The following is an 18632-nucleotide window of genomic DNA, read 5'->3' on the forward strand; positions in this document are numbered from 1 at the left end:
CTCTCTCCCTCTCTCTCTGTCCCTCCCCCACTCATGCATGTGCACCTGCTCACTCGCTCTCTCTCTCTCTCTCTCTCTCTCTCAAAATAAATAAATAAACTTAAAAAAAAAGAGTATCTTTTACTTCTCAGATTAGCAGAGATGAGAAAGCTTGATGACCACTTGGGAAGAAGAATGCTGTCTCATGGAGGTGTGTCCACTGCCTTTTCAAAATCTCTTTCAAAAAGTTTAACACCTACACCTTTTGGCCCAGAAATTGGACCTTGAGGACTCTTTTCTACAGAAATGTTTGCACGTGGGCTCAATACGTATGGACGGGGATGTCTCTCGCAGTGGTATTCATACTAGCAGAAGATTAGAAACAGCCCAGAGGTCTCTCAGCAGAGGGCTGGTTAAAGATGGATGGTGGAGCCACCCAACACTAGATCCATATATTCTTTGACAAGAGAGGACACCCAGGGTGTTTTGTCAGGTGAAAAGGGCAAGCTTCAGTATGGTCCATCTCTGTGTCAAGGGTCTCGTCCCTGGAGAGCGAGACTGCACGGGGGGGGAGGCGGCGGGGAAGGAAGCCTTTTTACTTTTCACATTATACTTCTTACCATCACAGCAATCATAGGTAACACATCCTGATGCCTGCCCCCTGACAGCAGCTGCTCTAAGCGCTTGGCCAGGATTAATTTATGTAATCTTCACAGCACAGGAGGTCAGGAAGACGGGGATGTTTGCTTCATTCACAGCTGGATCCCAGTGCCTGGCCCTGTGCCTGGCACAGAGTAAGGTCTCTGTAAACGTGTGCTAACTTTGTTTGTTGGACTAGTCACTAAGCTGTTCTGCTTCTCTTAGCTGGGCAGTATGAAAAATTAAGAATTAGGGGCTCCTGGGTGACTCAGTTGGTTAAGCATCCGACTCTTGATTTCAGCTCAGGTCACGATCTCACAGTTTATGGGTTTAAGCTCCTCATCGGGCTCTGTGCTGACAGTGTGGGGCCTGCTTGGGATTCTCTCTCCCTCTCTCTCTGCCCTTCCCCGCTTGAGCTCTCTCTCTCAAAAACTAAACATTAAAAAAATTTAATAAAAATAAAAAATAATAAAAATTAAGAATTTTAAAAATTAGGGGTGTCTGGGTGGCTCAGTGGTTAAGCGTCTGACTCTGGCTCAGGCCTGCTTTGGATTCTGTGCCTCCTTCTCTCTCTGCCCCTACCCCTCTCACATTCTGTCTGTCTCTCTCTCTCTCTCTCTCAAAAATAAATAAACATTAAAAAAAAATAATTGAGGCTCAGAAAGGTGGGGTCACTTGCCCTGGGTCACACAGTAGTGGAATGGGGCCTCAAACCCTGGATGTGTAGCTCCTGTATCAGACTCTCCCCCTAGGCCATGCTGAGTTCATGAAGAAATGTGATAAAGAATGCTTGGGGGGGAGGGGTGTTTCCTTGGCCAGAGAAAGAGCCTTACTTGGTGCGGGTGTGTGTGTGTGTGTGTGTGTGTGTGTGTGTGTGTGTGTGTGTGCAGGGGTGGGGTGGGTGGTAAGGAGTCCCCAGAGACTCAGCCTAGCAGCTGCAAATCCTCCAGTGCATTTTCCCCTGGCCCGTCCCCCTCAGATGGCAGGAGACCAGCCACCCCCCTCCCCAGGCAGGAGCCCATGGCTGAGCCAGACCAGCTGGTCAGGCCCTTGAGGACCTGGCAAGTGGGGGCTTGGGACTCCACCATCTGGTCCCTGGGCCTGGAAGCACAGTTGGGCAGGAGGCTCTGAGAGAGGACTCTGGGTCACGTGGCCTACGCCTCAGGTGGGCTCCCAGGAAGCCGGCGGCAGCAGCTGGGGAGGGGGGAGGGGGGAGGACACAGGAGGACACAGGGATCAGGAGAGATCAAGGGAGAGATGGAGAACTGAAAGAAAAAGAGAAGAGGGTGAGAGAGTAAGGGAAATAAAGAGAGACACGACGACGATGGGAGACAGAAACTCCCAGAGTTTCCACACAGAGGAACTGGGAGAGCAGGGCCGAGAGACAGGCCCAGAGAGAGGCCGAGAGGGCAGACCACTCACACATCCACACCCCCTCTGCCTGAGCCAGCCCGCTCCAGCCCTGCCTGGCCCCGGGGCCTGAGGGGTGCGGCAGCCAGGAAATGTGCCGGCTGGATGGCGGCCGCCCGCCCTCCGGCGTGTGCCCAGTGTCTGAGCTCTCAGGCGGCCCCAGGGGACAGCGGAGCCTTGGGCAGCCCCTCCCCTCCCCAGCGGCAGCTCCAGAGGCCCAGCTGGGCTCCATCTGGGGGCCGTGGCCTACTGAGTCACTCCCCGCCGCCTCGGGCTCCCTCTGCTGGGGAAAGTCCCGTTCTGGGGCCTGCCCCGACTCCCATCTCTGTGTGATCCTGGCCAGACCCTTGTCTCTGCCGGGCCTCAGCCTCTCCCTGGAACAAATGCTTGAACAAATGTTTCCTTCCTTGGGGAGGGAAGAGTAGGAGGCCCCAAATCCTCCCTCCAAAACCTAAATGGCCAAAAGAAAGACAGGGATGTTCAAGCTCACCAGTCACGGGAGAAAATACAAATGCAAACACCCAACCATCAGACTGGGAAAAATCTAAAAAGGGACAACACCGGGTGTGGGCGAGTATGGGAGGAAACAGGAACTCCCGTTCACTGTTGGGGAGAGAGCATTAATTGGCAGCACGCCTCAGGCAAGCTATTTGGCAAGATCACGTGACCTGAAGATAGCTCTAACCTTTGGCACTATGTTAACGTTTCATATGTCACCTCCCAAAATACACTTTTTTTAAAGTAGGCTTCACACACAGCAGAGTCCAACACGGGGCTTGACCCCATGACCCTGAGATCAAGACCTGAGCTGAGACCGAGTCGGACGCCCAACCTACTGAGCCACCCAGGCGTCCCAGGCGTCCCCCAAAACACATTTGTAAGAGAAGTTTATTTATTTTGAGAAAGAGAGAGAGTGAGCACATGCATGTGAGCAGGGGAGGGGCAGAGAGAGAGAGAGAGGGAGAGAGAGAGAGAATCCCAAGCAGGCTCCACACTTTCAGCGCAGAGCCCGATTAGGGCTTGAACTCATGAACCATGAGATCATGACCTGAGCTGAAATCAAGAATCGGACGCTTAACTGACTGAGCCACCCAGGCACCTCCCCACCCAAAACACACTTTTATAAAGCAAAATGAGGGGCGCCTGGGTGGCTCAGTTGGTTAAGCGTCTGACTTCGGCTCAGGTCATGATCTTGAAGTTTGTGAGTTCTAGCCCCCCATTGAGCTCGCTGCTATGGGTGCAGAGCCTGCTTTAGATCTGTCTCCCTCTCTCTCAAAAATAAACATTTCAAATAAATAAAATAAAATGCAAAATGAGTGGGAGGGATACCCCAAACGGAAAACAAAGGAAATAACTGTTTTGCATAAATAGCAACGACACCAAAGGCCAGGAAACAACTACCAACTAACTTTGAACACATGATGATACGCTCCATCCGGTTGAAGACAATTAAAACAAAAACTTAAAAACCTGTAAACAAATACTGAAACAACTCCATAAATTATGTCTTTGAATCTTCGCTACGTCCACGTGAGGTCAGTATTATCATTGTGTCCATTTTACTGACGAAGAGACTGAGACACAAAAAGTGAAGTAATTTCCAGGTCAATCGGTTCGCAAATGAGAGAGCCAGGGCTTGACCCCAGGCAGCTAGGCTCCCACAACCATGACCTCGCCCATGGTGCCCCACTGCCTCCCGCGGTCCTGCTGCCAACGAGTGACTTAGCATGATGGTGTTTCCCATCATACAGAGCAGGACCTGAGGTGTGGAGCTGGAGGCAAAGCCACTTGCCTAACATCGTATGGCTGGTAAGACGCAGTGTTATCATTCAAACCCAGACCCGCCTGATTCCTGGGTCTGTGCCTTTACCCACCGCAATGTGCTGCCAGGGAGGAATTAGCAATAGCAGTAAGACCGTTAACAACGCTAGTAATAGTTTCCCCTGCACTGGCTGTCTTCTTTCGCCCCTCCTGACCCCCAGTCTAAGCTTCTCCACCCTGCTCTGTGCCCCAGGGGCCTGACCCGTGCAGATGGCCTCAATGGGCCCCCCTGCCTTCAGGCTTCCAGATGGGCTGGGCTCAGGACTAGCTACAAAATTTGTGGGGCCCAGTGCAAAATGAAAACGCAGGGCCCCTTGTTCAACTATTATGAAGAATTTCAAGACAGCGACAGCAGAGCATTGAATTTCCTCAAGTTATCCTCGGTGGGGCATGCTTTCTGCTTCTGTCTGGGACCCTGACAGTCACAGATCCTCATTTCTTAAGAGCTCACGACATCCCCAACACCTTTTCAAGGGGTGTGCAAGGTTACAACTATTTTATAAGAGTGCTAAGGTGTTTTTTGCCTTTATCACACCCATTCCCTTCCAAGAATATAGTGTGGTTCTGCAGGGACCATATGACCCGTGCCATTGTAACCAAATGCTGGCAGAAGCAAAGGTGAGAATCTTCTATCAAGCCAGATGGGAAAGAGTTGCAGCACTGAAAACAGTGCCAATCTTCCGGTGTTTTTTTCATTTTTGTTTTTTTGTCTTGGAAAATATATTCTTCACAAAAGAACCCTTTGGGCTTGACGTGTGATTGATTTCTTATTGCTGTTTGTATGTGAATCAAAAATGGAAGTATTTCTCAGGTTTAATTTTTAGTACAGTAAATATCAATAGGCATAATGCACCTGAACAAAAGCTCTTGGGGGATCTCCATGATTTCTAAGAGTGTAAAGGTGTCCTGGAGACCGAGCCATTTGAGAGCCGCTGCTGTGTATACAGCAATGACATCACTGGTATCAGATTCAGATCTGTTTGTCTCTCTGCTCCTTTGCCTGTCTCCCCACTAGAACGAGAGCCCCAGGAAGGCCATGGTTTTTGGTCAGTTTTGCCCACTGCTGTATTCTGGCACCTAGAAGAGCACCTGGCATACGGTTGGTGCTCAATAAAGATTCGCTGCATAGATGAATGAATAGATGGTAATTAGTGTCATGCTTTTATTATTAGTCAGCTTGTTTTTTTGTTTTTGTTTTTTTGTTTTTTGGGTTTTTGTTTTTTTGCCAGACCCTATGCCAAGCCCTTTAGGAGCATAACTATGCAGAAGATATATTAAAGGAGCAGTGAAAAATCAAGGGTGTCCTGGATTTGAATCCAGGCTCTTCACTTGCTACCCTGGGCCAGTAAGTTCACCTCCTGGAGGCTCAGTTTCCCATGGGTCATGGTCAGGCATAGTTCCTGGCACATAAAGGCAGGAGCTGTCACATCTTGAGAGGGTGCAAAGCGACGCCCACATTCGCACCACCAGCCATTCATGTCAAATGGTCAGATACTGACCGCTGGCCAGCTGCCAGCTAGAAGCGGAGATAAGGCAGACACTGTGTCTGTTCCCTGAGCCCTCTCTGTGTCCTAGGGAGTCACTGGCTAGCTGTGTGTCCCCGGGCCAGGTGCTTGCCTTCTGTGCCTCACTTTCCCCATTGGTAAAATGGGGGATCGTAACGGGTTGCTGGAAAGAGGGAGAGCTTGGCACAGAGACTGATAGAGGAGGCTCTCCATGAATGTCATTCTTTCTCTGTGCAAAGCCATTCCCCTACCTCTGGGCCTTGGTTTCTCTATCCAGGAAACAGGCATCAGGGTCCTGTGAAACCGTCAGTGCGCTGGCTATCTAACTACTGCTTCTTGGTTCTGAATTCTTCTTCTCCCCTTTGTACCCCAGGCCCTCCAGGTGGTGGCTACCTCCCACAGTTACTATTGACTGGATTTCCTCAGTATTCTCCTTCTGTTCTTCCAACCCTCCTAACACATTTGAAATAAATCTCTGTATTGAATCCCTCTGTGTAAAACACCTTGAGTGGAGTCTGACCCTGATTCCCATCACCCCGTGGCACAGGGAGTCCCTGTCTGGGCCAGCCAGGCCATACCTGTAGCTTCTTGAGCTGGCTGTTGACGGTGGCTAGGTCCCCACCAGGATCCACGTCTTGCAGCTGGCTTTCCATGTGGAGGAGCTTCTTGTCCAGCTCCACGAAGCTCTGCACCAACTGGTCGGCCTTGCTGGCCTCAAAGAGCTGTCTTGCCTTGGCCTGGGTGGTGCTCTCCAGCTCAGCCCAGCACTGCCGGATCTCACCCAGCTTCTTCCGCACTGAGGCCGCCAGCTCTGGCTTCTCCTGCATCAGTTGTTGGCCCTCCTGTCCCAGACAGGCAGGCGACAAGAAGTGAGAGGGAGGGAGAGGATGGTGAGGAGGGACAGAGAAATATGGGGGCAGTGGGACACAGGGAGAGATGTGGAGAGAGAGAGACAGGGGCAAGGAGTTGGGGACACACAAAGAGACAGAGACATGAGGGGCGGATACAGAGACAGGCCCAGAGATGGAAGGAACCAAGATGTGGGAAGGAAGATGAGGCAAGAGACAGACAGAGAGACACAAACAAAGACATGGGAGGAAGACAGGGAGAGACAGACAGACATAGAGTGGTGGACACAGAGACATGCACATAAAGTCAGAAACACGGGAAGAGGGCCATAAGAAAGATACGTGAGAAAGATAGAGACAGAAGAGAAATAGAGGAAGAGCAAAAGAAGCAGAGAGAATGGACTTCCATTAAACTCAAAGAGTAGCTTTGCCCCGTGCCACCAGTTGTGGGGCATCAATGGCCATTTAAGTATTCAAGGCTGACTTGGGTGTTCCTTTTGAGTCACAGGAGAGGGGGTAGAGGGCTGTAGGTCTAGGGGACCAGCAAGAGTAGGGATCAGTTTGAGGGTTGAGGCTGGGTTCCTCCAAGACCGAAGTCAAGCTCCTTGGTGGCCTAGAGCTACATATGTTATATCACATATGAAAAATAACAATACCGTAGCAATTAAGCTCCTAGGTGCCTGGCCTTGTATTAAGGACTTTACATGCACAAGAGTCCAGGGAAGTAGCAAAATTTATTATTTCCTTAATTTTCAAGCAGAGCAAACAGGCTCAAAGAGGTTAGCACAATTCCCCAAGGTGCATAGCTGGTAAGAGGCGTAGACACAATTAGAGGCCAGGGTTGTAGGAATCCAAAGTTCACGTTTGGGCTTCCCAGGACTGCTGTAGCCTTTGTACCTGAACATCCATCTTAGGAGCTCCAAATGGAGTGAGAGAAAACCTGGTGGGGGAGTTAAAATACTTAACAACCAGGAAAGTAAGGGCACCACGCAGAAGAGATGCTAGCCATTTTACAGATGGGAAAACTGAAGCTCAAAGAGGTTACATGAATTCCGCAAGGCCACATTGCTAGGAGCAGATGTGGAAATGATCTGAAGTGGTTCAGAGATGTGCGGGTGGGCAGGGCAGCAGTGGAGGGCGCAGGAACCGAGATGTGGGTTCCCTGGAGGCCTCCAGCACCTGGCACGTGCAGAGGCACCTTCTACATCCTCACCCTCTCGATCTTCTCCAGCCACTCCTTATTCTGAGCCAACTCGGCCATGAACGCCTGGTGCCGGAGCCATCTCTTATGCAGCTTGTGGCCGTCTTCCCGTGTGCCATCGCGCGCCATTAGCATCTTCTCATGGATCCAGCCATCCAGCTGTGCAGGACAGGGGGAGGAGCTCAGCCGATTCCCCCAACCTGGCACGGCACCCTATCCCCTCCAGAAGGTTCCAGATTCAAAGCCCAGGCTGCTAGATTTAGGGGGAGGGAGGGAGGAAGGGATGGAAGAACCTTTGCAGGTGAGGTCTTTGTTGAAGGGTGGGCACAGCTCAAGCTCTTTCTTAAGGGGTGGAGGATGGACGGACACCCACAGAATTCCCAACGTCTTAGCTGCCCTGTCCTCAGGGCAGCCCTTCTCAACTCCTCATAAGCCCCCAAAGGCATGGCTCCTGGGCCAGTCAGCCTTCTCCCATCCAGGACCAATCAACCCTCCAAAACTAGACCTCCACCTAATTTAGCTAACTTCCCGTTTAGCCCATCTTCCCCCACCGTCTTCCCAATAGTCACACTTTGACCCTTCGATTCAGTCTTAGCCACCTCCAATAAGGACCAGTTCGAAGATTCCCAACCCATTCCCAAGGGTATCAAATGAAGCCTGTATCTAGCCCTAACCTCCCAATATGGCCAGATGAACCCTTAAACATCTTCCCAGCTAGATCCAAGTCTACTTCTCCCCAAATGCCCCAGAGCCCTCCAATCTGGGGTAAACCCATCCCCCACAACCCAGCTCCAGCTTCCCTAATAAGCCCACAGGACTTTCCACATTCAGCCCTGGGATGACTAGTTGCAGCCCCTAGCCAAAGCCAAACTCTCAAAAGTAAGCAACAGGGCTGCCTTCTCTGGCTCCACGAATGAGCCTACCCCAAAATATAGTCCCAGACTCCTCAACAGGATCGGATAGAAGCTTCCTAAGCCAACCCCCTTCCCAAACTAAAGCCAGTTCTACTCCCCACCCCCCACCAAGACCAGTCATCTAAAATGCAAGCACAGAATAGAACCCCCTCAGCAGGTGGACCAATCACACGGCTGCTTTCTGAGCGACACCCCCCCCCCAAAATAAGACTTATCCCCCAAGCCGGAATCTCCCTACCCACTCATGGCCAAACCTGGCACCTGGAACATTTTGCTCCTCCCCCTTTTTCTCCCCCCTCCCCCAGTCACAAGATCCTCCTCTTCCCTCCTGGAAAAAAAAAAAAAAAAAAAAACAGACTCTAGCTGGTCTGAGAGGCAAATGCACAATTGCAGTCATAGCCAAGGACAAATCCTGAGCCGGCCAAACCCCACCCTGTGTCCCCTGAGCATGTGCTCCCTAGGGGTCCTGGTCAGCTTCAGACTCCGTCATACACACACACTAGAGCCAAGTCAAATGCTGAACCCCCCAACTCAATTCACAGGTTTCCAACACACAGGGAAGAGTTTGCCAATGGCAGGCACAGCTCCCAGGGAAGGCAAAGCCTCTAAAGGAGATGGTACTTCGTCATCAAGGTAAAGTCCCCCGAAAGTGATTGACCCCCATCACCGAGGGCAAAGCTAGAGTCCCAAACAACCAAGGAATTGGCCCTCAAAATCAAAGCCCCCAAACCCAGAACAAATCCAAGACCCTCATCGTCCAAAGCCGACCCTCGCAAAAGTGATTTGCTCCCATCAATCATCTAAGGCTAATACAGATCGCGCAAGAACCAAGGAAGAAACCTCTCAAAAGGCTGAGAACCCCCAGCCTCAGGGCAAACGTCAAATCCCCCATTACCCAGAGGAGAGCTCCCTAGAGAGGATGAGACCTCCTTAAGCCCCAGAGCAAATCCAGACTACCTCCGGAGTAGCCTTAGAAGTCCCCCCTCTTTCGCTTCCCTCCCTGGGGACCCGGCCCCTCAGTCCCGCCCGCACCAGCACCGCGGACAGCTCCCAGCATCCCTGCCCCTCCCCAGGGCTGGGGTCCCTGCGCGGGTCCGACCCGCCCCCGCGCCGCCCGCGCCCCTCCCTCCCGAGGCCTCGGCGGGCGAGCACGCGCCCAAGCCCCCTCCCCCGAACGCCTCGGCGGGGACGCGCGTCAGCCCCCTCCCCTGGGCGCCCCGGGGACCTGAAGTGGCGGCGGCGTTGGCGGAGGAGCGTTCCTGCGGCGGGCGGGCTCTCGCCCCTCCACTGCGACGGCGGTGGCAGCGGTGGTGACGGCTGAGACTCTAGCGGATGCGCGCCCCCGCTCCCGCCCCCGCGCCGCGGCAGCGCGCCCGCCCGCGCGCGCCCCCTGCCTGCCTCCGTGCCCGCCTCCTTGCCGGGCCTCAGTTGGGGGGTGGAGGAGGATTCACCACCTCTCTAAAGCTTGGGGGGTGAGGGGAGGGTTCTGCGCCATCTCAGATTATTGCTAGCTACTTGGTCCAGAACAATCTCACAAGAGGGAGGAGGAGTTCCTGGACCTAATCGAATGGCTGGAGGGGGGACCTGGGGCCTGGGCTACCTCCGCCATGTGAAGTATGGGGTGGGGGTGGGGTGGGCTCTTGAACCATCTCGAATGAGAAAGCACTCAGATTCCTGGCTATCTCAGAAATACAGATAGAGGATATGGGAGGAGTCCTGGAACATCTCTTATAAGATGTTCTGCCAGAAGGACTTATAAGATAGATTGCCAGAATAATCTCCATTGGGAAGGAGGAGGACAGGGGGTTCCTAGACCCATCTCTAGTGGGCTTGTGTCCCAGACCCATCTCTAGTGAGCTTGAGTTATGTGGGGGTGGGAGGTATGGAGGCCCTTGTCCATTTCATATGTGGAGACAACAATCTCCCATGGGGTTCACCACGGAGGGTGTCAAACCATCTTTAATAGGAGGATTTGGGAAATAGTTCCTGAACCATCCTTGTTTGGGAGGAACTTGGGTACTGGATCATTAAGGAGCAGGGGGCAATGATCCTGGGTAGATGGCTGAGACCAGGATCATCTCTGGGGTTAGGAAAATGTTTACCCGGCCATCTCTAATGTGGTCTAGAACAGTTTCTATGGAACGCAGGGGAAGGAAGGGGAGATAGCATGTCTCCTGAACCGTCTCTAATGGGGAAGGAGACCTGAACCATCTCTGATTTGGGGAGATCCTTACAGATGTGTAGATCATCTCTAAAGGAAAAGAGCTTGATTGCTGGACACTCTTAAAGGGGTTAAGGCTTGTTTTTGACTGAAGTTGCGCTCTGGGCCTCTGGTCTACCCAAACCTGCTCTTGACCCTGCGTCTTCCACCACTCTCCCCAGCAAGGCGCTTCTCACAAATCTCCCGAGAGAAAGGTGAGATCACCGCGCGTCCCCGCGGGACCCGTAGGCGCGAACGCGCGCCGTTGCCAGGGGCGCCCAGGGCCCCTCCCTCCTTCTCCACGGGAAAGGAGGCGGGAGCCGCGGAGCTTGCGCACTGAGGCTGGAATCCGTGCGCCTCCTGGCGGCTCCAAGTGAACGTCGCTCCGCGACCCACTTAGACGGGGCGTCCCCGCCCCCATGGCGCCTCAAGCCCAGGAGCACTTCCCTCCCTAGGAAAGAAGTCGCTGTGCCCAGCACAGCTGGAGTTCCTACCTCATGGCAGTCTCGGAGGAAGTGCTGCAGCCCAAGTTGGTCGTGTAGCTTCTGCATCCATTGCTGTGCCCGTAGTTGGTTTTCTTGGCTCCTGGGGATGGGGAGAGAGGGGCTGGGGCATGCCTAGGTTGGGGGGGGGAGGCGGGGGGGGCACTGGCTGTAGGGCTGTGAGGGCATCAGGCTTGGCAGGGCTAGGAACCCGGAGCATATGTAAGAGCGAGGAAGAGGAGAGAGTAAGGCGGGGATGGGGGAGAGGCAAAGAAACGTCAATGAGGGCAGAACCAGGGACGAACTGGAGAGGGGCAGAGGGAGAGTGAGAGAGCAAGAGAGAGAGAGAGAGAGAGAGACAGACAGACAGACAGACAGGCATCTGGAAAGAAATACAGATACTTATAAAGAAAGAGGGACAGAGAGACAGACACAAGCCCAGAGAGAGAGAGAGAGAGAGAGAGAGAGAGATAAGAAACCTGCAGAGTAAGAGATACAGAGAGATAGCAACTTAGAGATCAAGAGACACCTAGAGAGCAAGAGATTAGGAGGGGAACACAGATTCAGGGAGAGAGAGAGAGAGGTGCAGAGGCCTACAGAGAGAGATAAACACAGACACAAGACTAGAAACAGACCTTAAGAGGAAGTGATTGACAGAGACCCACAGATAAAGACAAAGTAACCCAGGAAGAGAAAAAAATAAGGAAAGACAAGTAAAGAAATGCAGCAGGGAAGTGCCAGAGAGGCAGAGAGACCAACAGCAGTAGACAAGGAGAGGGAGAGAAGGAGGCAAAGGGAGTGAAAGTGACAGAGAGAGTTGGGGCAGGGACAACCGGGAAAGGCAGAGAAGTGGCAAGACGATAGCAGTAAAAGACACAGCTGGCCAGAAAGGAGGGTGCAACAGAGTTGGAGACAGGGAAGAGAGTGGGGCATGGGAAGAGAGGGTGGGCAGGTACACTGGCAAGCAGGGCCAGACTTTTGGCCTGAGTGAACTGGCAGGGCTGGACCCAAGCCCCACCACCCCGGAGCCAGCCAGGACCGCAGCCCCAGGCAGCCTGGCCTCCTGCCCACAGTACAAAGTGCCCAAGAGTCCCGGTGGAGGGGCACTGGGGACATCCCGTTTTCCTTTGCCTTAAACAAGCCGCTCCTACCTCAGGGCCTTGGCATTGGCTGTTCCCTCTGCCCAGAACGCTCTTCCCCTCAACATCTACTTAAATACCACCTTCTTAGCAAGGCCCTTCCTGATCACCCTCCAACACTTTCTGGCTTTCTTCTTTAATGTTCTCTCTCCAACTTAGCACTGTATATGTTAATACACTGTATATGTTACATATACATATGACATCTCCCCCACTAGAATGTCATTCCGCAAGAGCAGGAATTTTTGTCTGTTTTGGTCACAGATGTATCCTCAATGCCTAGAAAAAGAGCCTGGCACACCTTAGGTGCTTGATATATATTTCTTGAATGAATGAATGAATGAATTAATGCATGAATGAAGGCAGAGAGAAAGAGAGATGACAAAAACAAAGGTAAAGTGTATGAAAAAGAGAGGGAGGCAGAAGAGAATAAAGAGTCAGAGAGATGCAGATGCAGGTAGAGAAAAACAGGGAGAGACACAGAAGGAAACAGACACAGAGATATACAGATAGATGGAGGCAAAGAGGCAAAGCTTGTGAGAGAAAACGACAGGGAACCCGGCGTAGAGCTGGACAGAGGAACCAGACAAGGCAGAGACAAACAAGCCAAGTACTGATTCCCTCCTGCCCGGGGCTCAGCTCAAAAGCCAGAAAATGGGAAATGCCTCTGAAATTGAACTGAAATAATCCCTCCAGGCCTTCACCAGCCAACTTGCCTAGCATCAGTTCTAGGAACAAGGAAAATCCCTCCTTTCTGGGAGGGAGGGAGAGAAAACAGCAGCGTTCACATCCTTCATATCCCGGCTGGGTCACATCCTGGCTGTGACCTTAGGCAAGTCCATTCCCCTAACCAAGCCTCTCAAGTGCAACGTGCAGATCATGAGAACACTTCACACACAGGACTGGGCCAGGTTCCAGGTGATGCGAGGCACATGGAGGGACTAAACGACTCACCCTGAATCTCACAGGTTGAGGGGTAAAGCAGGGGCTAGCATCTGACCCTGTCTGATGTCAGGGCCCCAGCTCACAGCTCTGCACTGGTTCTGTCCCCCGTATGGGTGTGGAAAGCCCTCCCCCCAAACCCTAGCAAATGGATGTTTTAGAATAACTTCCACAGGGTGGGAAACCTGTCCCTAGGCAACTGTCAGTGACCTAGGGGTGAGGGAGGCAGGGATTAGAACTGTCTCAGTTCCTGCTGTGTTTCCCAGCCTTACCCAGCACAAGCCTAGGGCAGACATCACCCTGGGGCTCCCACAACCCCCTGCATTTCTCCCATCCCAGTCTCGACCATTCTGGGCCATCCTTGTAAGAAAGCATGTGAGCTCTGTGAGGGCAGGAGTCATGTGCTATCCTGGTCATGGCTGCACGCCCAGCATTGCCCCACACAGGGCCTGAAACAGAGTATGGACTCGGTACCTGAGTCCGCTGAATACATGATAGAATGAATGGAGCAATTAATGACAGAAAAGGAAGGAAGAGGGAATCAGAGAATGAGCAGTCCACCAGGATCCTCCTCTTCATTCTGCAGAGCCTGGCATACAGCAGGTACTCAAGAAGTGTGGGGTAAAGGAAGGGTGGGTCCAGGCCTGGTGCTGGGAGCACTAGATCATGAGTTTATACCTTCAGGATCAGAACCCCCATGAAAGTTTCCTTGACAAAATTCCAGCCTTGGGGCACCTTGGTGGTTCAGTCGGTTAAGCATCTGACTTTGGCTCAGGTCAGCATCTCTCGGTTGGTGAGTTCAAGCCCCACGTTGGGCTCTGTGCTGACAGCTCAGAGCCTGGAGCCTGCAGTCTGCTTCTGATTCTGTTTCCCTCTCTCTCTGCCCCTCCCCCACTCACACTCTGTTTCTGTCTTTCTCTCTCTCTCAAAAATAAAAATGTTTTAATTTAAAAAAAAAAAAGAAAATTCCAGCATTGTCCCAGATGAATTTAGGGGAAAAGGACACCTGAGCCCCAGACAGAGGAAGGGCTGGGTCTCTGGGCTGTGGATGGTGGTGGAGGGACCAGGCATGCTTTCCATCAGAGGATGGAAAGACAGAAGGAGCAGCGCGGGGCCCTTGTGGCTCACCACAAGGGGCAGAAACAGTGATGATGATAAAGTCAGCCTAGAGGAGCCCCTATAAAGGACTCTACTTGAGGGCTGCAATTTGGGGGGCGGGTACTGTTTTGTTCCGGGACTAGAATAGTGCCTGGCACACAGTAGATATCAGTAAATGTCTTTGCTTAATTAGTACAAGGACAGACAAGAGACCGGGCGGTGGTGACAGACAGATGGTGATAGAAGAGACTGATAATGTGCAACAGCAGCAGGAAAGACACACACACACACACACACACACACCATGTGTGCTTCCTAGGAAACTGGGCAGTTGGGGCTAGAGGGAAGTGCTCACTCACAATATCCGACAACCAGCATGGCAGGGGACACTGTCCCATCTAGAGAGCTAGAACAGAACCCGGCTCTAGTCTTTAGCTGCTAGATCGGGGCACCAGAAGGGCAGGGCAGATGCAGGACATCCAGGAAAAGAAGTTAACACGTTAACAACAGTTCAGCTACCTCAGGCTGAGGACAGGCTTGGCAGAGCAACTTCATTATATATCCTTGTGTATCTTTTGGGTTTCTGAGCATGAGTTACCTTTCCGCAAAGTATCAATTTAAAGCAAATTTAAAACGGTATGGAATTAAATAAAAATCCGAGAGGGGAAGAGAAGCAGAAATCATGAGGTAAAGCAGAGGAGCCCTGACCTCTTGATCCCTCCCCTGTGCCGAGACCACACCCGCTATGCCCAAACCACACCCCCTGTGCTGAGGCCACACCCCCTGTACTGAGACAACACCCGCCCTGCCTGGACCACGCCCACTATGCCCAAACCACACCCCCGTGCCGAGACCACACCCCCTATGCCCAGACCACACCCCCTATGCCCAGACCACACCCCCTGTGCCTCTGGGGTCCGAGGGACCTACTTCTCCAGCAGCCGGGTCACAGCCTCCTGGGCCTGCTCTCCGTAGGCGTTGCCCTGCCTCAACAGGCCCTCGGCAGCCTGCACCGCCACCTGCATCTTTTGCTGGTTCAGCTCCATCGTGGTGAGAAAATCCCGGTGCCTTTTCAGTGCCTCCTCCACTGACTCCACCGTGCCCGGGAGCTCCAGACCCGACAGTGCCACCTCCTGGGAATGAGGAGGAGGGGTGGTGCTCAGGTCCGCCCTGCTCCATTCCGTCCTGGACCTGGGAGAGGCTTGCCACCTCGCTCCTCCCCCTTGCTCACTGTGCTCTAGCATCCAACAGGCCAGGCATGATCCCACCTCAGGGCCTTTGCCCATGCTAGTCCCTCTGCCTGGCTGGTCCCTCCTTTCAGATATGCCCATAGTGGGCTCCTTAACTTTCTTTAGGTCTCTGGCCATCTGCCAAAAACACCACCCTGCACCCCAGTTATATCCCTTTACCCTGCTTTATTATCTTTCACAGCATTACCTGACATGATATTATATATATCGTGTGTGTATATATATATATGTGTGTGTGTGTGTGTGTGTGTATATATATATATACACATAAATATATATTTGCATTTACTTGTTTATCATCTTCTCCCTCCCCACACACACTAGAAGACCAGCTGCACGAGGGTGGGATTTTGTGTTTTGTTTCCTAATGTGTGCTCAGTCCCAGAATAGACCTGGCAAAAAGGAGGCACTCAGTAAATACTTGGTTAACTGATGAAGCCTGAACTGGGTGCTGTGTGACTTCAAGGACGTTCTTTCCCTCTCTGGGATTATTTTTCTAACTGGTAAGATGGGTGGGTTAGAAAGGTTCTCTTAAGGCCACCTCACCTCCCATATTCAGTATCCTCAGAATTCCGGGGGCTCCCTGTCTGTCCCCCCAGTTAACCCTCAAACTGGGTCAGCTTTCACTAGATGGCCAGCACTGGTGGTCACCCTTTCTAAAATCTCCAAAGCTTGGTACCTACTCTTGGGCAATCTGAAAACAGGATGTTCTGTCTTGTCCAAATGCTCAAACTTGGTTCCCATCCCGGAATGATCTCCCAATGGATGCGCTCTTCCCAGATAACCATGGCACTTCATCTCTCAAACCATAAACAGTTACCCTCTCCTTAAGGAATGCACGTTGCCATTCCCAATAAGAAGATTATCTGCTAATTTGGGCACCCACAACCACATAATCCACAATCAATTGCTGATCCGGATAACCTCTCAGCCTGAATTACCTGTTTCCATAATCTTTATCCTCCCTCATCCACCCCAAGATCTTTGAACCCCATTAACCATCATCAATTAACCTCACCTTCTTATTTCCTTCCAGACAATCCACAAACGCAGGAAGCCAGTGCAATGTATACCCAAGTGCATTACTGACTTGGGATAGTGCACACACTGTTAGCCACCTTAGATAAAACACTAATCCTCAAATCCTGTTACACACCTGCCCACACGTGTTCACACTGGATGAGCCACAAACCCGCGATCCCAGACACCCTCCCCGCTCCCACTGACCTCGGACAAGCCACCAACGCAGCGGTCCCTGCAAAAACTCCCTCCATACATTTTCCCCCGTCGCCACAATCCCCCACCGCGTGAACCCCGAAGCGGCCACCTGGTTGCGCAGCACCGCCCGAGCCTGGCGTAGGTCGCGCAGAAAGAGCTGGTAGACGTGTGCCTGCACCAGGGCCTCCCTGCGCGCCTCCCACAAGCCGAGCAGCTTGTGCCAGCCGAGTTCCAGGTGCGGCAGCCACTCGTCCAGTGCCAAGCCCGGGCCCAGCTCGGCGCCGTCGGCCGCCAGCAGCGCCTCGCTGGCCGCCACGATGCGGGCATAGTCTTCCTCGCGCTGGTCCACCTCCTCCTTGAGCGCCGCGTGGCGAGCCAGCAGCGCATCGGCCTCTTCCAGGCTGCCGGGCAGGGGGCCCTCGACACCGCCCGCCGCCTCCTGGGCGCGCACCAGCCAGTCCAAGAAAGCGTCCAGGTCGTGCAGGAAGCGCTGCAGGCGCCCGGCCGCGGCCACGGCCTCGCCACAGGCCTGAGCTGCGCTGGCCAGCGCGCCCCACTCGGCGCCCAGTTCTTCCGCACCCTGGTGCAGCCGCGCAGCCTGAGCCGGGAAGCGCACGGCCAGCAGGGCCGCCTCCTCCTGGAGGGCCGCCTGGCGGGGCTCCAGAGCTTGGAGAGCCGCCTCCAGGCCGCTGAGACGCCACTGCAGGGCGCCGCCCGCTCGGGGCGCGCTCTCCACGGCCCTCCGCTTCTCGCGCACCTGGGCGCGCACTTCGGCCACCTCCAGCACGTGGTTCTCCACCAGCAGCACTGCGCTCACCTCCTCTTTGCGCTGTTCCACCAGCTCCACGATGCGGTTCCACCTGCGGGGGGTTTGTGGGGGGAAGGAGGGCGGCTTGAGGAGGACAGGGACTCCTCCTGGGCCTGGAGGGCCCAACGACCTGGGATAGAACCCAGCCACGGTGTGACTTTGGAAAGTCACTTTATCTCGCTGGGCCCCAGTTTCTGCTGGTGTAAAATAAAACCCTACAAGGCACACTCGCTTAGAGCAGCGGTTCTCAAAATGTAAGCTGAGCGAGGTCAAAAGTATCTTTGTAATAACGCTAAGACTAAGACGCTATTTGCCCTCTCCCTATTCTCTCCCTGGTGTCCAGGGTACTTTCCAGAGGCTGCGTGAGAAAAGGCAGAACGCAGAAGCAGATCCGAGAATTCGACTGCCTTCTCTTCAGCCAGACATCAAAGAGATGTGGGGCGCCTGAGTGGCTCAGTTGGTTAAGCCTCTAACTCTTGATTTTGGCTCAGGTCATGATCTCCCAGTTGGTGAGTTCAAGCCCAGCATGGGGCTCCATGCTGACAGTGCGGAGCCTGCTTGGGATTCCCTCTCTCTCCCTCTCCCTCTGCCCCTCCCCCAGTTTTGTGCTCTCTTTCTCTCAAAATAAATAAACTTAAAAATTTTTTTTTCATAAAAGACTTGCAAAAACACAAAACAATGCCACTCACTACATTTTTTGTTATGAAACGCAGTTATTTTTCATAAAATATATGAGTATGCTGGTTACATTAACATAATGGGTTTATTATTATTTTATTTTTTTAAGTTTGTTTATTTAGTTTGAGAGAGAGTGAGTGGAGGAGGGGCAGAGAGAGAGGGGGGAGAGAGAGAATCCCAAGCAGGCTCCGCACTGTCAGCACAGAGCCCAATGCGGGGCTTGAACTCACAAGTTTCGAGATTATAACCTGATGTGAAATCAAGAGTTGGACGCTTAACTGACTGAGCCACCCAGGCGCCCCTATTATTGTTATCTTAAGACAACTTAATATCTTTACATTTCCCAGTATTAATTCCCAACACAGTAAACATTGATAGATATAACTCACGAAAACAAGCTCTTTGGGGCCCCGAACAGTTTTTAGGAGAGCAAAGGGATTCTGATCCCACAGTGTAAGAAGTGTAAGAATACTATGTTGCATCCAGCAAATAGAAACCGG

General features: G+C 52.7%; 1 protein-coding gene across 1 annotated transcript in view; it reads right to left on the reverse strand.

Annotated features, from left to right (window-relative positions):
* The window catches only part of SPTBN4 (spectrin beta, non-erythrocytic 4), a 73009-nt gene that overhangs the window by 21116 nt on the left and 33261 nt on the right, over positions 1-18632 (reverse strand). The window contains exons 15-19 of the mRNA XM_047079177.1: positions 16756-17506; positions 15109-15311; positions 11012-11102; positions 7416-7562; positions 5933-6196 (exon numbers count right to left, since the gene is read on the reverse strand). Coding sequence (XP_046935133.1) covers positions 5933-6196; positions 7416-7562; positions 11012-11102; positions 15109-15311; positions 16756-17506 — 1456 coding nt within the window. The remainder of the gene's footprint in view (positions 1-5932; positions 6197-7415; positions 7563-11011; positions 11103-15108; positions 15312-16755; positions 17507-18632) is intronic.

Source organism: Lynx rufus, unplaced genomic scaffold (genome assembly GCF_022079265.1).
Source record: "Lynx rufus isolate CCGP_SWC_20201006 ecotype Redwood Valley unplaced genomic scaffold, mLynRuf1.p SCAF_16, whole genome shotgun sequence".
Classification (NCBI taxonomy): Eukaryota; Metazoa; Chordata; class Mammalia; order Carnivora; family Felidae; genus Lynx; species Lynx rufus.